This window comes from Eptesicus fuscus, chromosome 17, assembly GCF_027574615.1.
Source record: "Eptesicus fuscus isolate TK198812 chromosome 17, DD_ASM_mEF_20220401, whole genome shotgun sequence".
NCBI lineage: Eukaryota > Metazoa > Chordata > Mammalia > Chiroptera > Vespertilionidae > Eptesicus > Eptesicus fuscus.
The window spans coordinates 5,397,759-5,412,384 of record NC_072489.1 but is presented as its reverse complement, the minus strand read 5'-3'; the positions used below and the strand labels follow the sequence as shown (position 1 = coordinate 5,412,384).

General features: G+C 39.4%; 1 protein-coding gene across 2 annotated transcripts in view; it reads left to right on the top strand.

Annotated features, from left to right (window-relative positions):
• The window catches only part of PARG (poly(ADP-ribose) glycohydrolase), a 184,289-nt gene that overhangs the window by 154,471 nt on the left and 15,192 nt on the right, over positions 1–14,626 (top strand). For both annotated transcript variants that reach the window (XM_054729273.1, XM_054729274.1), the window contains one exon: positions 10,645–10,750. In XM_054729273.1, the coding sequence (XP_054585248.1) occupies positions 10,645–10,750 (106 nt within the window). The remainder of the gene's footprint in view (positions 1–10,644; positions 10,751–14,626) is intronic.

Sequence of the window (14,626 nt, the reverse complement as noted above, 5' to 3'; positions counted from 1 at the left end):
TCTCCCCCAGGAGTGGTCCCTCCTTGTGGTCTTATCCCAGCTGAACCACCTTGCCTTTCAGATTATTAGTAAAATAAACAACCAAATAATCTTAACAACTTAGTAGCTATTGTAAATGTAATTATTACATTTATTATCTTATATCCTAATCTACTTGAGAATATAACTTATCGTTGCGCATGTTTTCTTATATATAATTTATTAGGTTTTTTAATGTTTAACATTCTCAAAGGAATCTCATAAAAAGTTTGAAGATTAAATGCACTTGTTTCCCAAAGTTGAATTTATATAATAGATATTGTTTGTTTACCTTTTTAAAAAAGTAACTTCACTATCCAGAAAGACTGGGTTTTGTTATATCAGCAGTTATACTTTCTCTTACCTGACTCTGAAATTCAGAATTTGCCTGAAGGATATCTTTATTAACTGTGTTTTAAAATGTAAGCCTGTTTCGCTATTCTAAACTCTTGCCTTGTAGCAGTTGTTTCCAAGACATAATGTTTTTATTATATAGTATATCAATAGAATAAGAAAATTTATATTTAGATTTTCATTTTATATTTAGATGTTACTTATTAAACATGTATATGTGAATTTTTCACATGTTCATTGATACTAGAAGTTATTATATAAGCAGTAGAGAGTGTGGAGAGAAATATATAAAAAGGAAATGTATTTAAGCACAATCATGTATTAATTAACACAGATTTAAATGTTCAGTTTTTAATGGATAAAGTCCATATTTTCACATTTCTTATGGAGGAGCTAGATCATTAACTTTTAGAAATTATCAACAAATATGATCCTTTTTTTTTTTTTCTATCCTCACCAGAGGACATGCTAAGAGAAAGGGGGGGCGGGGAGAGAGAGGGGGGGGGAAGAGAGAGAGGGAAAGAGAGGTGAGAGAGAAACATAAATCAGCTGGAGGAAGGGTATCTGCTAGAAAAACTGCATTATCATCTCCCCATTACATTTCTATTCTAGAGTTATATATATAATTGATTTTGAGAGAGAGAGATGGGGGAGGAGGGAGAGAAACATCAATGTGAGAGCATATCATTGATCTGCTGCCTCCTGCACTCCTCCTCCCCACCCCCACCCCCCCACCCGACCAGGGATCAAACCCAAAACCCAGGCATTTGCCCTGACTGGGAATTGAACCAGCAACCTTTCGGTGCACAGGATGATACTGCAACCAACCGAGCCACTCCGGCCGGACAACAAATATTATCTTTTAAAAGATAACCCTGAGCATACATAACTCTTTTCTTTTTAATTTCCCATGGCCAATTGATGTTCTATAAATTATATAGCACTAACCTTCAGTTTACCCATCCTCAAAAACACCAGAAATTTTAAAAATGTGAAGCCTTGGTATATGTGAATAAATTGTTAGTTGTGTTACCAACATAGAAAAACATTTATAGAGACCTTATGAGATAAACTTCATACCAAAAAAAAAGAGTGCCTAGCACACTGCCTTGCTTAAGGGAACTTCTCAAAAATGATTGTTAAATGAATTAGTCAATGTTTAATTAAACTTCTTATATATTATTAATACAGTTTTTAAAGATAAACTTTTTAGATACAAATACATTATCTCAAATCACTCAAAATGTTACAGATTTATGGATATTTCCTAAATATAAACGCTAAATAAAGCAACTAAGCCCAGTAAATCCCAGTGTCAATGGCAGTGTGACACAGATGAAACTACATGAAGCAGATGGATTGGTTTTTAATGTATAGTGATGCAGTTCTCTATTTGTTTTCAGCCTGCCATTACTTATGTCAGTATGCAGTTAAGCCTAATTTATATTTCATAAAAGATTCAGCCAAATGCATGTAGAAACTTTGACTTCTAACATCACAGCATCCATAGGTTTGGTTTCTCCTGAGGCCTTTCTCCTTAGCTTGCTGTGGCAACCTTTTCACTGTCTTCTATGCAAGCATGCCCCGGGTGTCCCTTGGTGTGTCCAGATTTCCTTATCTTATTTTTTGTTTGTTTGTTAATTCTCACCTGAGGATATTTTTTCCCCCATCTATTTTTAGAGAGAGTGGAAGGGAGGGGGAGAGACAGAGAAAATTGATGTGAGAGAGACATTGATTGCTTGCCTCCGGGCCTCCCAGGCCTAGGCCTACCAGTGGGGCCTGAATTGAGCCACAGTCGAGGTACGTACCCTGGACCAGAACCGAACCCAGGACCCTTCAGTCCACAGGCCGGCGTTCTATCCACTGAGCCAAACTTTTTCTATCCCCACCCCCACACTCCTGAGACTCCAATTACCTGTATTCTTGACTGCCCAAAGTTGTCCCACTGCTCATTCATCATTCATTTATCACAGTCTACTTATATGTATGATTTTTTTCTTATGTTTTATTTTGGGTGTTTCTATTGCTATGTCTTCAAGTTCATGAATTTTTTTCTTCTGCAATGCCTATCTACTGCTAATCCTGTCTACTATATTTTTCACTTCAGAAATTATAATTTTCATCTTTAGAAGTTTGATTTGGATCATTTTTTTATCTTATGTCTCTATTTTTTTAATCCTCACCCAAGAATATGTTTTTATTGATTTTTAGAATGAGGAAGAGGGAAAGGGGGAAACAGAGAGAGAGGCAGAAACATGATCAGTTGCCTCCCATACACACCCCCAAATCCACAACCCAGGTATGTGCCCTAACCAGGAATCGAACCTGTGACCCTTCCGTACATGGGATGACACTCCAGCCAATTGAGCCACACCCACCAGGGCACATGTCTCTATTTAATATGCTCAATCTTTAAACTAGCTTTAACATATGAAATAGCTATAACTGTTACAATGTCCTTGTCTACTAATTTTATCATCCGTGTCATTTCTAGGCCTATTTCTAGTGACTGGTTGTTCTCCTCAATATGTCTTGTATTCTGTGCTTTGTATACCTGCTAATTTATGATTAGATGCCAAATGTGGTAAATTTTGCATTTCTTGCTGGAATTTTAAAAAATGTTCTTTAATTTTGAGTTTTGTTTTAGAAATAAGTGACTTGGACAACTTAATCCTTCGGAGGCTTGCTTTTATGCTTTGTTAGGTAAATCCTTTAGGCCAGGGCTAATTTGACGCCACTATTGAGGCACTGTTTCTACTTTAGCAAGTGCAAACACAGGCCCTGTATAACAGGGACTGTTCTGTCTCCTGCTTTGTAGTGATCTTTTTCTGGCCTCGAGTTAATTTAGTCACTAATCATGAACTGATTAGCACTCAGCTAAAGAATCTAAGGCCTAAAGTCCAATACAACATACTGTGATGATGGAATTGTGACTATTGAGCATTTGAAATGTGGTTAGGGCACCTGATAAAATACAATTTTACCTTAATTACTTTTTAAAAATCTAACTCCTCCCACATAAAGATTACTATAACTAAATCGGTCTTTCCAGACTTTTTACCTATTTCAATCTTAAATCATTAAGAATATTTCCTGCCAGAGCCGGTTTGGCTCAGTGGATAGGCCGCAGACTGAAGGGTCCTGTGTTCGATTCCAGTCAAGGGCACATGCTTGAGTTGTGGGCTCAATCCCCAGTAGGGGGTGTGCAGGAGACAGCTGATCAATGATTCTCTTTAATTATTGATGTTTCTGTCTCTCCCTCTCCCTTCCTCTCTGAAATCAATAAATATATGTTTTTTTAAAGAATATTTCCTGCATTTGTTAAAACATGATCTACAAGCATGTACACCTGGCTTACCTCTTCTTTTTTAGTCATAATCCTATACTGTAAGCAAGTTTCCAGTGAATCCTTTTCTCAGTATCCCTTTCTGTTTGATACACTTTTTAAAGAAAATTTGAGGATTCCTCCTTGCTTCCCCTGACAATTTAATTTTATTAAATTCCCATGAGACAAGGAAATATCACAGGTGTAAAGTAGCCCATCACCACATGGCTAACATTGAGAAAACACTTAGGGCCTGGCACGTGGGAAATCATTTAATAAATGTATGGCTTTTTATTTACTACTATATTCATAAACATTTGCCCGTTTAGCAAAGAATTAGTTTTCTAATTCTTTCATTGATAAATAAGAAAGCAGTAAGTGGTTTTGTTAAATGTTACTAATAACTTAATTAGAAAACTAATCCAAATAACTTTGGGCTTCCTAAATGAAAGTATTTCATAACTTATTAGGTACAGTTAGCTATTAAAAGAGAGTTAATTATAAATTTCAGTAGATGCAACAGGAAGTTTTCCAGAAACTGACAGCACAACTTGGAGAGAGTATTAAATGTTTTGTCAACTTGGGTTTAAAGCAGAAGTCTACATTAAATCACTTGAGCTATGACTTGCACAATTCTTTCTTTCTTTCTTTCTTTCTTTCTTTCTTTCTTTCTTTCTTTCTTTCTTTCTTTCTTCCTTTTTTTGCATGTCAGAGAGAAAGTAGGAATGAATAGAAAAACTATTTTTCTAAATGAAGCAACAAACATAAGACCAGTTTTCACCATCAGAATTCAGTGTGGATCTTTGAACTCTAGAGGCCTATCTTCTACTTTGGGACATTGCTCACCAGATGACAATTGAAAGGGCAATCCCACAAAGTGCTTTATTACTTCTGGAAACAGTCTGCTTCATCTAGGCTCCACTTGTGTTATTGGACGACATGTGACCTGTAAGTAGAGTTGGTTTTTAAAAGGAAAAGTCAGTCTCCTTTTATCTAACCGACTAGAGGCCAGGTGCATGAAAATTCATGCACTGGAGGGGGGTCCCTCCGCCCAGCCTGCCCCCTCTCACAGTCCAGGAGCCCTCAGAGCAGGAGGCGACCTGGTGATCAGGGGAAAGTGATGTAGCACAAGCCTCGGCCGGCCCTGGTTACCTGAGCCTCAGGCGGACCTGGGCGGCTGGGGGCTGAGGGGACTGGGGGACTCCAGAGGCAGGCGCTCGGAGCGGCCAGTCAGAATAACCAGAGATACCTACTCTAATCTTCTGTTTTACACATGAGAAAGAAAACTATGGTCTGCATAATTATTTCATTTTATATTGCTTTTTTTTTATTGTTCTTAATTCTCACACAAGGATTCTTTTCCATTGATTTTTTTTTTTTTTTAAGAGAGAGAGTGAAAGGGAGAGAAGGAGAAGGGGAAGAGAAAGAGAGAGAGAGAGTGTGAGATGTGAGAGCGATACATTGATTGATTGCCTCCCATATGAACCCTGACCAGGCCAAGGATCGAACCTACAACCCAGGTACCTGCCCTCTACTGGAAATTGAACCAAAGACCCTTCTGATGCTTGGGCTGACTTTCTAACCACTGAGCACACTGGCAAGGGCTTATATTGCATTTTTAAAAAGCAAAATCAATTTATTAATCTTACAGTTATTTTAAAGATAAAAAGGCATCATTTGTATAGGTCTTTCTTCATGAATATTTAGCTTCATATATATACTAGAAGCCCAGTGCACGAAATTCGTGCACGGCGGGGGGTTGTCCCTCAGCCCAGCCTGTACCCTCTCCAACCTGGGGCTCCTGGAGGGATGTCCGGCTGCCCGTTTAGGCCCGATCCTGATGGGATCGGGCCTAAACGGGCAGTCGGACATCCCTCTCACAATCCAGGACTGCTGGCTCCCAACTGCTTGCCTGCCTGCCTTCCTGATTGCCCCTAACCGCTTCTGCCTGCCAGCCTGATCATCCCCTAACCACTCCGCTGCCAGCCTGGTTGATGCTTAACTGCTCCCCTGCCAGCCTGTTTGCCCCCAACTTCCCTCCTCTGCCGGCCTGGTCACCCCTAACTGCCCTCTCCTGCAGGGTTGATCACCTCCAACTGCCCTCCCTTGCAAGCCTGGTCCCTCTCAACTGCCCTCCCTTGCAGGCCTGGTCCCTCCCAACTGCCCTCTCCTGCTGGCCATCTTGTAGTGGCCATCTTGTGTCCACATGGTGGCAGGATCTTTGACCACATGGGGGCAGCTATATTGTGTGTTGCAGTGATGATCAATCTGTATATTACTCTTTTATTAGATAGGATAGAGGCCTGGTGCACAGGTGGGGGCCAGCTGGTTTGCCCTGAAGGGTGTCACAGATAAGGGTGGGGGTTCCCTTGGGGTGTGGGGCGGCCTGAGCGAGGGGCCTGTGGTGGTTTGCAGGCCGGCCACGCCCTCTGGCAACCCAAGCGGAGGCCCTGGTATCTGGAATTTATTTTCCTTCTACAATTGAAACTTTGTAGCCTGGGGCGGCAGCCATTTCTGTGGCAGTTAATTCACCTTCTACAATTGAAACTTTGTAGCCTTAAATGGGTGAGCCCGGCCAGGGTGTGCAGAAAGCTTTGCTTCCCCTGTTGCCGCTGGCAACCCTGGCCTGCTCTCTCAAGCTCCATTCTGCCGCCATTTGTTTGAATTTGTTTACCTTCTGTAATTGAAACTTTGTAGCTTGAGTGGAGGCTTAGGCCTGCAACGGCTATGGAAAGCTTGGCTTGCTCTGTTACCTAGGAAACCTTGCTCTCTGTGGCTGTAGCCATCTTGGATTTGGGTTAATTTGCATACTTGCCCTGATTGGCTGGTGGGCGTGGCTTATGTAGTGGAGTGATGGTTAATTTGCATATTGCCATTTTATTAGAGAGGATGGGTTCAAAAAGTACCTATAATTTTGTATTTTACCTATTTATTTTAGCCCTATATTATAAATATTTTTCATACTTTCTAATCTTCATAATAATATGTCTAATAGACATAAAATCAGTGGGATTGATACACTGTGCCTTAACTACTGTTTTGAACAATTAGGTGGTACCAAGTTTTTCTCTATTGTACATATACATACTATAGTAATAAACAACTTTACACAGTTGCTATTTAATAAAGTAGCAAGAGAAGTTTATAAAATTGATGATACTGAATCTAAGGATAGTTTTAAGACTCCTAATTAATATTATTTTATTCTATTCCAAAAGATTCCCTTAAGTATAGTTGGTATACAGTATTTATTGTATTAGTTATAATACTTTCAAGTGTATAATATAGTGATTCAACATTTTTATACCTTACAGTGTGATCACCCCACTAAATTTAGTAATCATCTGTCACTGTGCAAACTTAACACATATGTTCCCATGATTCTTAAGGAATTTTCACATTCTTAAGGAATTAACACATATGTTCCCATGATTTTTATGTTATGTTGGTTTTTTCTTTCCTTTATAATTTTTTTTTGTATTTGTTTTTAAGAAATTACAGTATTCTAAAACCTCAGAAAATCAGTATCAGTACCAACCATATTACTTTAAGTTAAATAATTATTATTCCTAATTAAATTATTAATCTAGCAAGTAATATAATGTATTTATAGTATAGTGAAAGACATAGTTTAATTATATCTACTTGAGCCGGCTAAAATTAATGTTGCAGACTGAGTTTTTACAAAAGTGTGTGTGGGCTTATGCACATTGGTGTGTGGATATTTGTGGTACACTGTTCCTGAGGACTGTAGAAGCCCCTTTCACGTCCAGCGTGGTTCAGGGTTCCAGTTCAGGGTTCGGGTTCTGGAGAAGGCCACACACAAATGAAAAGAGACTAGAAAATGTATTAATTTGGCGATATTGGGGGCCAGGCGGGAGCCCACCTCTAGTGGGATGACTACACACTGCTCTGGCCCGGCTATCCTATCCCTTTTATTGAGGCTATGGGAAACACCCATAGCCCTCAGGCAGGAAATAACAGAAATTTACATAAGGCTAACAGAGGTGGAGGCTGCTTCAGCTAACAAATGCCTCAACCAAAGGGTGAGTGGTTAGAGCAATTAAGGTTGTTGACCGGCCTTCCCGGCTTCCTGTCCACATCTCTCTATTAGTGAAACAATGATTGGTTTCTGGCAGGGGACCATCTATTTCCTGGACTCATTTCAGGGCCTGTAGGTTCTCACATCAGTTTTCTTTTCTTTTTCTTTTTTGTAATGTATTTTTATTGATTTCAGAGAGGAAGGGAGAGGGAGAAAGAGATAGAAACATCAATGGCCAAGAGAATCACAGATTGGCTGCCTCCTGCACGCCCCCTACTGGGGATCAAGCCCCACAAACCCAGACATGTGCCCTGACCAGGAATCAAACTGTGAACTCCTGGTTCATAGGTCAACACTCTACCATGGAGCCATTCGGGCCAGTCATCACTTCAGTTTTCTTTATTTCCTTCCTACATCTCTATCTTAACCACTTCCTGGCTGGGCTCTAGTTTTTTACTCTAGATACCAGTATTTTCCTGCTGCCTCTTGTTTCTTAAAGTGTTCATTGATACCTTCTACTTATTGTCCTGGGATATAAATGCTTCCCTTTTCCCCAGTTTAAAGTTGTTTATTAGTAAAAAATAAGTAGCTCTGTCATTGGTGAAGGTCATATCAGGATGTGATTAAATTTAAGCTGGATCCCTATTACTCTTACTGTTCTAATTAATCTCCTCAAGTGGCTCTGGGTGGGGAAAAATAAAGTATTTGTAGCCTGTGTGGAGCTCTTGAGAACTCCTAGTACCTTTCTCCATGAAGTAAGAACTTGGCAGTTCTTTTACGGTCTCTATCCTTACCCGATGGTTGTTTCTTATTGAAGTAGCTCAATTACTCCTGTAAAAGGAAAGGACTCCCTGACAGCGGCACTGCCCTGGTTTCTAGCGTTTGAGGGACCCCTCTCCTCGCTGGAGAAGGAGAAGCATGGGTTGTCCCTCTTCAGGGACTTTTGAGGGGCTTGCTGCTACTCTTCTCTTTCTGGCTCTAACAGAATAAAAGAATTACCATGTAATTGTTTTATATCATTTAATTTCTGATAATCTTTTTAAAGTTTTATTTGATAAAAACACCAAATGCAGGTTAATTTCAGTTGTATAGTTTGATTTAGTTGTGGCCATTTTTTAGGATAGGATTATTTTTTTGTAAAATTGGTTAATCCTTTATATTAGATTTTGCTTCTAATCTAAATATTTAAAATTCTCTGTTGTTGGGCTTTTGTTTCAGGAAGCTATTTTTGTTCCTTAAAGAAAAGTTAGCCCAGATATGTAGAGGTAGCAGTTAGGAAGAGACTAAAACCGTTCTGACATATAGAACAGAAATGACATGAACAAGGAAGCTAAGAGGTCTCCCTCTTCAGCTAGGCATGGTAGGAGAACTTGACAGGCAACCAAACTTATATCTACTCCGACAGAGCTTGTTCCCTTTCTTGTTGGCATAAAGGAAGGGAGAGTATATCTTTCAAGAACCTGCTTAAAAAATTGAGCTTTTTTATATGTTTTACCTGAAAGGGATTTTCAGAAGCCCCATGCATCTAATTTTACAGGTCATTTGTGAGTTCTGGTGTAAGCTCTGTACCACATCATTGAATAATGGTGTGGTGGCAGCTTATAATTAGTATCTGTCAGGATTTACAGCCTAGGAGGGGTGGAAGGAATTGCCTTGTTCATCCATCCAGACAGTGGGTAACATTTTTATACCTTTGTGGAAACTTCACAGAGCAATTTACTATATATCTGTGTGTGGATTTCATAGAGCATCTTTCTTTATACTTGGTTTTTCTCTGGGAACATCTGTCAGGGGTCATTTTTATTTTATTTATGATTATGCATAACCTGTATTTTTGGCTTTGATTCTTATTAAGAAAACCCAGGAAGATTTGCTTTGCTATTATACTCAACCTCTGATAGTTTTAGAAAACTAAGAACCCTTAGGAAGCAGGGAAAAAATGGACGTCAGAAACTCTGGGACCTTAAACGCAGTCTTCTCATACAAAATGAACTGTTCATGTAATTAATACTTAGTCAACATCCTTGGAATATGTTGTTCTTTTCTCAGGTTACTGAGAAATACATTTTAAAATATTCTCATTTAAAACAGCTTGAAACTAGAGAATCTTGGAGCTAGAATGGTTCTTAGGGTTATTTTATAACCAGGTGTAGGAATCCCTTTTATAATATAGTTGCTTTCGCATTGTTAAGCATTTTAGTGGCAGGAGGTACATTAAAAAGCTATTCACAGTTATTAATCTAGTTCCAGTAATTCAGAGCGAGTGCTAAGGAAACATAACAGTAATTGCTCTTTACCTTAATGAAAAATGGTGATCAAAAAGCCTTCAAATAAAGCAGTGTCTCACGTGTCTTTCCTTTCTTTAGTTAGTTCCTAGTAGTTTGTCACTGTGATGCTATCAGCTCTTGAAATGTCTCTGATATTTTCATTTAAATGTCTTTGAATTGAAAAAAGAAACTGAGACCCATGTTGGGTTAAGGCAGGGGTGGGGAGCCTTTTTTTCTGCCAAGGGCCATTTGGATATTTATAACATCATTCTCAGGCCATACAAAATTATCAACTTAAAAATTAGCCTGCTCTGTTTGATCAAACATTTAATTAGCTCACTCCTCCTGCCTTGGAGGGCTGAGCAAATGGTTTCCCAGGCCTGGTAAGGCCCGCAGGCTGGCCATTCCTCACCCCTGGCTTTAGGGCTTTGGTTTGCCCAGCATCAAAGCAAATAAGTATTAGAATTAATCATTTCTTACTCTCTTTCTTGTATAATCCCACAACTTTCTGTTTTCCCCTTTATTTTGGAAAAATAGATATCGTAAGCTTGGTAATGGATACTGCTCCAGTCCATCTAGTTAGAAAGACTGCTAGTGTCTAGTCACTCATGTGCTTTGATACTTCTTTAATCCTGCAGGCTTACTGTGGATTTCTCCGTCCTGGCGTTTCTTCAGAGAATCTTGCTGCAGTGGCCACGGGAAACTGGGGCTGCGGTGCCTTTGGGGGCGATGCTAGATTAAAAGGTGAGTGGACACGTTGTTATAAGAAGGATAATAGCATTCTGACTAGGGAGAAAAGTTAGTGCCTCAAACTGATTTTCTAATTTTCTATCATAATAAAAGACCACAAAGATATAAGAGAAGAGAAAAAGAATACTTGACACTATTCTCTTTTTTCTTACTGTGTTTAAAGGAATCTTATTTTTATTTACTGTTTCCCTTCAGAGGTTACTTATTTCTCTGATCTACCACGTTCTTTCACGGAAGTGATTTTGTGTGTGTTCAGAGCTGTTTTGTTGACTCAGTCATTCATTTACCAAACTTATGGGGCATTTGCTGTGCTCTTGGCCCAGCAAGATTGGGCATCACCCAAACAGACAGGAAGATAGATACTGAGGTTTCTGGCCTCAAAACCACGCTCAAGACCAGGCACTGTGGCTGGCTCGAGAATATAAAGGTGGAATATAATGTGTGGTTCCTGCTTTGGAATTCACAGTTTAGCATATGAGAGAGAGGCATAGACAAATGCAGCACACAGTAATAAGTGCTTTACTAGGGGTGCACAGTGTATGGGAGTAATGCTTGGGAGAGCTGCATGAATGGCACAGATAAGGAAGCATTTGGGTACTGAAGAAAGATAAACAATTCCTGAATTTTATTATTTGTGTACAAAAATCACAAAACCTGATCAACAAAGCTTTTGGGCATTTCTCCTCTACTCTCAAAAGTATCAATTATAGAAAATAGTATTATATCATTACTTAGGATGGTTACTGGTCTTGTCAACTCAGCTGGTCTGATACTAGAACCAATTGGGTGTGCTGCAAAGCAATCCTGACACTAAATACCTGGAGTTAGTGCAGACCTCACAGGATAAGGGCCAAGTCCTCCACAAGACCACCCCTACTTCAGACTCCAGCCAAATGTGTGAGGTGGGGGTGGGTGTCCTCCAGGCCACACACAATTCTGACCAATTGGCTACAAGTTGGGAGGTGTCCTCGATTCCCCACATGTAATAATTCACTGGAGTGACTTACAGAGCCAGGAGGGCGCTATTACCACTTTATTAGAAAGGATACACACTGGGTGAGATCTGGGAGAGAACACAAAGCTCCCATGCCCGCTCCCTGTGGTGTCGGGCAGTCACTCTCCCAGCACATCAAGGTGTTTGCCAACCAGAAGCTCCACTGACCTTTGGTGTCCAAAGTTCCTATTGAGGCTTCCTCCATGGGCCTCATTGATTGGAACATTGGCCACATCATTTTCAACCCTCTGTTTACCACTCCCTGAAGTTCAAAGGCTGAAAGTCCCAGTGCTGAAGCTATCTCGGGGCCCAGTAGGAGTCACCTCATAACAAAGACACTGTCACTCAGGAAATTCCAAGGGTTTCTGAAGCTTCTGCCAGGAACCCAGGACCAAGACCAGACAGAGTCTTTGTTATACTACATTTATCAAGTTAACAAGAAAACAAAGCAAACACTAAATGGCCAGCTGGCCTTGATAGCCAAAGTAGAGATAGACAAAATTTATCTTGATGGGAATAAAAGAATTGAGCTGTCATAAATGAGTCTCTTATTTTTATAAAAATAACACATTTATGCCCTAGCTGGTTTGGCTCAGTGGATAGAGCGTCAGCCTGTGGACTGAAGGGTCCCGGGTTTGATTCCAGTCAAGGGCACATGCCCAGGTTGTGGGCAGGATCCCCAGTAGGGGGCGTGCAGGAGTCAGCCAATCAATGATTCTCACTCATCATTGATGTTTCTCTCTCTCCCTCTCCCTTCCTCTCTGATATCAATAAAAATATATTTTAAAAAAACCACATTTATTATTATATTTTAAATTCAGAAAATTATCCTGATGTATGTGAAAATCACCAGAATTTACTGTTAACATTTTGGTTAACCAAATACCTTTCAGATATTTCCATGAATAATCTATGTAACCATTTGACATTAATAAGATCACACCATATATTCTATGCTCTAATCTGCCTCATTTTGAAAACATTACAGTCTCATGGATGGCTTTCAACACCAACAAATGCAGACCTGCTGTTGACATTTTTTATAGCTAAATGCTTGTCTGTTGTATGTACCTATATACCTTAATTTATTTCACCAATTCCCCACTTGTACACAGTTGATTTATTTTCTTTATCTTATATGAAAAGCAATACTGCAGTATATAATTGTATATGCTATATATAATTGTTTTATTAGGGTTAATTCCTGGAAGTAAGATTAATGACTCAAAAGATGTTTGTATTTTATATTTTTATACTTATTGCAAATTGTCCTTCTGAATTACTTTGTCTTCCTTTGCATAGGCATGCTCACAAAAATGAGATTGTCCATCGTTTTAATTTTTCTGAAATTCAACCTATTTCATGTGTTTATTTGCCATTTTTATTTATTTTGTGAATTGCTTTTTCATGTCTTCAGCCCATTTAGCTTGTAAGTAGTTATTTTGATTTTTCATTTGCTCTTTCTATATTAAGAAATATTAATTGTCACATGTTGCAGGTATTTATCTTAGTTTTTTCCATTTATTTCAGCATGTTGGGTTGTTGTCATATAGAGTTAATTTGTACATGTTTGCAATTTTGAGATGTATTTAGAAAAATCTTCTCATTTTTTTTTTTTATTCTAAAGACTTTTGCCCACATTTTCTTCAACTCAAAAATTTCATGTTATTTTCAGTGTTTTGAAGTCTATAGAAAAAAATTTCTGGGTTTTATTTTATGAAATTCTTTATCATCCTGAATTTGAGGAAACCTGTTTTTCACTCTGGACTTATTGATCTTATGACAGACACTTTTTTCTGTTTTTCTTTTAAGTGAAATGAATGAGTGCATTTGTATCATCAATCCAGAAACCACGTCTGCCATAGGCCTTGGTTGTTTGTGCTGGACCATTTAGGAAGCTTTATAAATGTCTTTCTTCCATTTCTTTCTTTATGGCATAAAGCCTTTCAGACGGCAGATTGCTTTTGCTGGTGACTATCAAGTATAGTATTTAAAGATTTTCATTATGTAATTCATTTTCTAATTATTGAGATTTAAAACTTTGGAGTGACTTTTTTTAAAATATATTTTTATTGATTTCAGAGAGGAAGGGAGAGAGAGAGAAGAAACATCAATGATGAGAGAGAATCATTGATTGCCTGCCTCCTGCACACCTCCTATTGGGGATCGGGCCTGCAACCCGGCATGTGCCCTTGTCTGGATCAAACTCAGGACCCTTCTGTCTGCAGGCCGATGCTCTATCCACTGAGCCAAACCAGCTAGGGCTGGAGTGACTTTTTGACCATTCCCTCCCCTTTATTTGCTTGAATAATCATTAAAAAATTAGAAGTAGTCATAGTGTCCTTCAGTGAGGGATTATTTACTAAAACTAATTTTGAAAAGAAATTATGGTACATCTATGTAATGAAATATTATGCAACCATTATCTATTGCTGAAATATAACTGGTGACATAGAAGGATTCTTTTGGAATCTGCCAAATTGGGGGGAAATGCACAGTATCCTATCTAATAAAGAGGGAATATGCTAATTGATCCTCACACCGTCACAAAGATGGAGGCACCCACCGCCAATAAGGAGGGAATATGCTAATTGACTACCCCGCCATCAAATATGGCGGCACCCACAGCCAATAAGGAGGGGCTATGCTAATTGACTGCCACGCCTTCAAAGATGGCGCCCACAGCCACAAGATGGCAGCACCCAGTTCCCTCAGCCCCACCGGGCAGCAGACACATGTCAAGGCTGCGCGCCTGCCTCCAGGGTCCCCCGGTCCCCTCAATCCTCCAGCCGCCCAGGGCTGGCCCAAGGCGCAGGCAAGCCTCTGATGGCGGCTGCCCAGCCACCCAGGGCCGCCCGAGGCTCAGGTAACCAGGG